This window comes from Aegilops tauschii, chromosome 4 (genome assembly GCF_002575655.3).
Source record: "Aegilops tauschii subsp. strangulata cultivar AL8/78 chromosome 4, Aet v6.0, whole genome shotgun sequence".
Taxonomy (NCBI): Eukaryota; Viridiplantae; Streptophyta; class Magnoliopsida; order Poales; family Poaceae; genus Aegilops; species Aegilops tauschii.
In genome coordinates this window covers 125,608,036-125,615,303 of record NC_053038.3, presented here as the reverse complement: position 1 = coordinate 125,615,303, position 7,268 = coordinate 125,608,036, and the positions used below count along the sequence as shown (strand labels likewise).

The window sequence follows — 7,268 nt, the reverse complement described above, 5'->3', positions numbered from 1 at the left end:
CCCAGCTGCCCCGCAGGGAGCTGGGTGTGGGGTGGGCGCGCCGGCCGTAACATTCGCTAAATCCGGCGAAAAACGAAGTCCTGGGTGCATAGCTGGGACGTTTTTTTTACAACCGGCGCTAAAAAAGTGCTGGGGGAGGGGGGCCGGCTGGAGATGCTCTAACACTACTAGGAAAAGGCTTACTAGTGGCGCACCAGTTTTGCCTACTAATGGCGCACTACTGGTGCGCCACTAGTACCACGCCACTAGTATTTTTTACTAATGGCGCACCACTGGTGCGCCATTAGTATAGGCCACGGTGCGCCATTAGTATAGGCCACTGGTGCGCCATTAGTATAGGCCACGGTGCGCCATTAGTATAGGCCACGGTGCGCCATTAGTATTTTTGAATTTTGAAGGCGGGAAAATAGTAGTGGCGCACCGTCTAACCCCCACCGTGCGCCATTGCTATTTTTGAATTTTGAATTTGGATCTGGATCGCGATTTTTTTGCCATTTTTTGCTCTTTTTTTTGCACGATATTATTTCAAATTTTGTTTCCGTTTTTGGATCTTGTACGTTCTTTTGCCGTGTTCTTTTGCCGGAAAGGAGTTCGCCGGAGAGGAGGAGGAGGAGGTGACCGGAGAGGCGCTCGCCTACATCGCCGGAGAGGAGGAGGAGGTCGCCGGAGAGGAGTTCACCGGAGCATCGAAGAGGAGGAAGGAGAAACCATGAGGGGATGGGAGGAGAGGAGGGAGGAGGAGCTCACCGGAGATGAGGGAGGAGGAGCTCACCGGAGAGGAGGGAGGAGAAACCGTGAGGGGAGGGGGGAGGAGGGGAGGGAGGAGGAGGTCGCCGGAGAGGAGGAGGGTAGTATGGTGGAGGAGAGAAGGGAAGATGGAGTGGAGGAGAGGAGGAGATGGAGTGGGGGAGAGGTGGAGTGGAGGAGAAGAATGAAGAAGTAAGGAGGAGAGGACACGCCCAGCCATATATACGGCATAGTAATGGCGCACCGTGGGCAGGTGCGCCATTACTAATTTTTTTTATTTTTTTTATTTTTTTGAATTTTGAAGGCGGGAAGATACTAATGGCGTACCATGGGCAGGTGCGCCATTAGTAAAAAAAATTTATTTTTTATTTATTTTGAATTTTGAAGGCAGGAAGATAGTAATGGCGCACCATGGGCAGGTGCGCCATTAGTAAGTTTGAATTTTTTAAATTTTTTTGCCTCTCCAGATCTTAAAAGCCCCGTATCTTTTTTTCTGTTAGGTTTTTGAGGATTTTGAAAATGTTTAACGGGTCCCCAGTTAAATTCGGATGTAACTTTTTGAGTAGATGTTTTTTATTAAAAAACTTTTTCATCCGAGTTCGTATGCAAAAGTTATGCCCATTTTTACAAATTCTCGAGAGATTTTGCAAAAAAGTCGAAAATTCATGTTTGTAAATTTTGCTAACAACTAGACCACATATCACATGGGAATCTTATTTTCTTTTATTTTTTTGACATTTCTATCATTTTCTTTTATTTTTTTAAACTGAAAAGGCGGTCCGGGAGGGCATTCTGTTTGAGCCAAATTACTAATGGGGCACCGTGGGATGGTGCGCCATTACTAGTTCAACTAGTAATGGCGCACCACTCCCACAGTGTGCCATTAGTAAAAAAAATTATTTTTTTCAAAACTACTAATGGCGCAACTAGTAATGACGCACCATCCCACGGTGCGCCATTAGTAATTATGTTTCAAAAAAAATTAATTTTTTTAAACTGCTAATGGCGCACAGTAGGATGGTGCGCCATTAGTATTTAGTAATGGCGCACCACATGTACAATATGTCATTAGTGTCCATATTGACTATAATGCCGGTCATGACGAAGAATCAGGATGGAGCTGCACGCACGCATATATGCCCAAATGAAGCAGAGTGGCCCCCGGGTGCAAGCACATGCACTGATCGACGGACAGTGTTCTGAGTTGAATTATTCCATCCATGTGTTGCTTATTGACGTCTGTATGCATGCATGTGCTGGAATGTGTCAGTGGCGTATCATGCATCGGACAGTCGTACCTATGGCCGCTTGTGACCTTTTCGTATTCAGCACCTCTCCATCAATCCATTACTAATGACAAAGCAATGGCAGCATTGGTGTCCGTCTTGTCTCTCTATGTATCTACTCACTTCGAATAATAATAATAATAATATGTTAGACATATCTTTGCTTGCACTGGTAATATATATATATATATATATATATATATATATATATATATATATATATATATATATTACCGCGGATTTAGATACCTACTAATCCACATATTGTGTACTTCAAGTAATATCTATAAAATTCTATTTTCTCGAACATCAATTTCTCTTTTATGCATGTGGTATAGAAGAAATTATTGATCAAAGTTACTTCCTAAAAACTATGTTTATATCTTGAATAGTAGCGAAAATCCATTTTTGCACCTGAGCTCTTCTGCACCCGCACCGACGAAAAAAATCAAAACAAATACTAGAAAACTTCAAAAAAATCCAAATAAAATTTTTATGGTAGACAATTTGATGCGTGAGGCCCGCTCCAAATTTCAAGTTATTTGGACATATGAGCAGCTCTCGACAAAAAAGACAAATTGGGGGTCTGTAAAAATATTTACTGTTCATGTACTATTTTGGCCTGATTTGTCTTTTTTGCTGAGAGCTGCTCATATGTCCAAATGACTTGAAATTTGGAGCGGGCCTCACGCATTAAATTTTCTACCACACAAATTTTATTTGGAATTTTTTACGAATTTTTTTCTAACCGGGTGCAGATGAACCTGGGCACCAAAACACCCTACTCGAATAGTAGCTAGTATCACTTACTTGTGTACTGTAGGAAGTATTACCCCCCCCCCCCCCCCCCCATCTCTCTCTCTCTCTCTCTCTCTCTCACACACACACACACAAAATATTAGTGCTCAAGTATTTATTTTGGGATTTTTTTGGGTACATAGATCAATTCGTGAAGAAACTTTCATGTTGTATAACTAAATAGCTGATCCACACTAACATATTTCTCTCGACATGCCACCACAACATACAACTATGCATGGAAAAGGCCTATCAGCACATATGGGAAAATGCTAACTCGGCTGCTTCCGTTCCATTGTGCTATCTAAATTCTATAAATATTCTACTTCCATACAATGTTTAAATACAATAGATCATATGTATTTTAATATTTCTCAATAAATATTTTACACATATACAATAATCAAATATGATAAAAATTATGTATTTTAAGTTTCATTTCTCATATTATCAATCTCAATATTCATGTTCCATATAACTAAATCTCATGGGAATATATTGCAACCAATTGTCGCAGCTAGCGTGGGTACCTCTATTTATTTTGGAAATGTTTGTTATGTAAAAAGATTAATTAATTCATGAAGAAACTTCCATATACTCAAAGTGCAGCCACTATTTTTCTAACGAAGTACCCTCTTTGTTTCTTTTGTATTACCTATTTTAATTGGCTATAAAAATAATTTGATGACAAATAGTCAATGCAATATATAACATGAATTGATTTCATTACGTTTGTATTACTTATTTATGATAGTGATTTCTATCACATAAAAAATGTTTGCACAATAATTGTTTAACAGTGCAGAATACCTCACAAAAAGGAACATACAAGTACTCAAGTTAGTTAATATAGCAGTTTTAGATGAACTTGAGTTCTTGACACGGTATATATACACATTATTAGGTTGCATGACCATAAGAGTTGCTGCCACAATCGAGCATAAGGCAAGAGCAGATGATCAGTTCGGCGGTTTGTCATGTTCACTAGTAGTGTGTACTTTGTGGTCTTGGATAAGCGAAAATTTGTCTGTAAACAAACGGATTAATTCGATGTTGCCGCCTCTTTTCTTGATGATGTACAAGTTCTAATTTGTTCACTCATATATACCCAAAAGTTAGAGGTTTTGTTTAGCTTGAAGACATGAAGTAAAGATAAAGAAAAATGGTAATCACTTACAAATTTTCTGCCACTGATCACTAAATGCTAACAATTTAGAAAACTAATATTGATCTGTAAACTAATTACGTGAAAATTACAATTCAACATGACACAAGACTTCAGAACAAACAACTACATGTATACAATTTCTTATACAACTCTAGCACATATACATTTCAACAGCTGAAACGAAGGAGATATATACATCATCATGTAAAACGATCCTTTGGCCAACAACGAAGAATTTATCGAAGAGAAACAATGAACAAAGCAATTATAAAGAGTGGGAAGCAATTTTTTTATTTTTATTTTGCGAAAGGAAACGGAAGCAAATTTAACGAGGAGCTAGAAACAAAGTTGCATCAAGCACACGAGTGGAAAAGAATCCATCGATTTCAATTTTTGCATTCGAGAAACTAAGTTGCGTGTGATGCAACATTTGGATTAGCCCCAAGCCTAAGCTCTAGATCTACCAGTCCTTGTTTCTTGAGGTACAGATCTACTTCTCCTTGATCCACATGGGGATTAAGACTAGAACTACTAGGGTTTGAGATTGTTTTCATAATTACCTTGGAATGATCAAGGAAGGCCCCTTGTTCATATGGCGAGGCAAGGGCCACCGGCGCCTGATTTACACGCCTCCTCCCCGACAATTCCAAATCCTGTCTGTTATCGTACTGGTGATCTGCAGCTTCTTGATCTCTCACTGCTATGGAGACGGCGACCTTGTTGTTATTCCTCTCCTTGTTGATGGTTGATAGGTGGGAAGAAGGAGTGGTGGTACTAGGGTTACGGAATAGCTCTAGCTGCTTGTACATCGCACTGGTAGAGTCGTCCTCGTGCGGTTCATCAGCTTGTTCTTGTTGGGCTTGGTCGTCGTCGCCATGACGGAGACGTGCCCTGTCTCGGCGGTGCACATTCATGTGGCCGCCGAGCGCCTGGGCCGAGCGGAACTCGCGTTGGCAGAAGGTGCAGGAGTAGGAGCGCGGCGGCCACACCAGCAGGTCGGCCGCGGCATCGCGTGCGAAGGCCCGCTCCTCCCATGAGGACGAGGACGGATCGCTGGCGTACGCCGCCGCCCAAGCTGGGATGCCCCTGCACTTGGCTAGTTGCTCCATTGATTGCTTCCCGGTTTTGCTATCCAGATCTGCGCAGGTGAGAGCCTCCCCTCGTAGCTTGCGAGCTTGGATGATTGGAGTTGGAGAGGAGAGAGCAGTGAGCTGGGAAGATGAAGAAAGGGAGATGAGCACGTCTGTATGACTAGCTTGCATTGATAACAACTTAAGGAGTACCGGCCAGTACAAGATAGTGTGCAGTTTAAGCTGGCTACTGTTGTTTGCTTGTCTGATTTCAATTCAGAAATTGATAGATAATTGGGCACCTACAGTGTTATTTTCTGTCAACTAGCTAGGTTGAGTTGGAGTATAGTGATTGTTTTACTGGACAAAATTTCGAGAGGAAGAGGGACATTTTATTAAGCCTGGGCTTAGTAGTATTTGTTCCTTGTGGGCAAAGTTTCTAGAATACTTGATCTTAACTGGTCACTGTGCAATCTAGCTAATGACTATCTATCCAGGTGAGGTGATCCAGGTGGTAGGGTGTCCCCGTCGAATCTGGATTGATTGCCCAGCTTGACATGTGATTCTTGTCATTATTTGCTCCTTCCGAATGAGAAGATCATAAACTCCCGCTTGATCAACATGTCATGAATATGAAAAGGCATCCGAGGTGCTCGGACCCAGTTTATTATAAACATGATCGCAGATACAGGAATACTGACAGTCTAATGCCAACCGGCTTGCTAGTGACGACTAAACATTGACACAATCGATTGACCCTTCCAAGATTCGACCACATTATTCCAGGGTCTGCAGTGCACTTGATCTAGTTTTGACGAGCACATCAATCGGTCTTTTATATGAAAAAGTTTTATTTCCCCCTCTAAACAAGTACGCCCTTCGATGCAAAATAAGTGTCGTTGTTTTGAACTGCGGTTGGTTCAAAACTGCGACACTTACTATGGATCGGAGGTGGTATTGTTTTGACTGGCTCTCCCATAAGGCCTGCTTGAATTAGAACTGTTTTTTTGTGTCTATCCCGTATAGAGCACACACGAAAAATACTTCCGATCCGCAGTTTAGGCTCCATCTTACTTGAGGTTGATCCAGACCGGTAATGGTGATATGCTCTCTTGCACATTTTTTTATTTGTGAAAAGCATCAGATATATTATAAAAGTTCACCCAAAGTACAAAATCACAAACATAACAAAAATTATATCGAGATTTCAAGACCACTGAACGACCACTGTTGCCGCCAGAACGAGCCACTGACACGCCGTTGTCACCGCTCTCCTACCAGAATCGGCTTGACGCTATCGATGACAGTCATCGAGAAGTATTTGTGCACGCGCCCCTAAGGACCAGCATCCTGGAGCCGCAGTCTTGTTGAAACCTTTTGTAGATCTGAAGCACCTGACACCAAATCTCGTCACATGACGAGAAATCCTAACATCACCGCCTAAAGGAGATCGTAGGAATTTACGTCGCAGCTCCTCATCCACCTGAACCTCACCTGCGAGGACTAAAAAAACCTAACCAAAACTACTAACTGGAGAGGCACCAGGATTCCCCTCCTCACCACCGGCTGCCGAAGCGATAGGCCTAGGGGAGCCGAATCCACGAGCTCGCCGGTGAAATCTGGAGGGGAGAGTTTGCCATAGCTGTCTACTACAGAAACCCTTATAGGTGAAGCTATTAGTGATACACACTAAACGGCACACACCATTGTTAACTTCCCAAATATCAGTGGCGTGTTTTCTAAAGGGCATGCTACTAGTAAGTGCTTACCAGTGATGCTATACCAGTGGCATGCCCCCTACACTCCACTAATAGGCACATTGGGCATGCCACAGGTAGCCTTTCCTGCAGTAGTGTGGTAATCATGGGTTGCACGCTGGTTTGGCGCAAACACGGCTAGTGTGTGCGGAGGATCACTGTTTATGGACCGACATTTTTACCATCGAAATGACTCACCGGTCACTCTCTCGGGCTAATTCTATTACGTTGCATTCAACGAAAATTTATAACCTCACAGTAAATTCTTTCTTATTAGAATTTTCCATGGATATAAAAAATAAGTCCCAATTTCCAATTATGAAATTATGAAAATTTTGAAACGAAAGACCAGACAAAAAACTTCTCTTAACTGAAACCATCCAAGAATGACTGGATGTGGGCTGATAGGTATGAATTGGTGAAAATACTAAAAATATATGAC

At 42.0% G+C, this 7,268-nt stretch overlaps 1 protein-coding gene across 1 annotated transcript; it reads right to left on the bottom strand.

Moving 5' to 3' along the window:
• Positions 1–4,044: 4,044 nt before the first annotated feature.
• LOC109757770 (probable transcriptional regulator RABBIT EARS) lies at positions 4,045–5,261 on the bottom strand. Its single transcript, XM_020316597.3, has one exon. The coding sequence runs from the start codon at positions 5,259–5,261 to the stop codon at positions 4,407–4,409; it is 855 nt and encodes a 284-aa protein (XP_020172186.1). The 3' UTR covers positions 4,045–4,406.
• Positions 5,262–7,268: the final 2,007 nt, after the last annotated feature.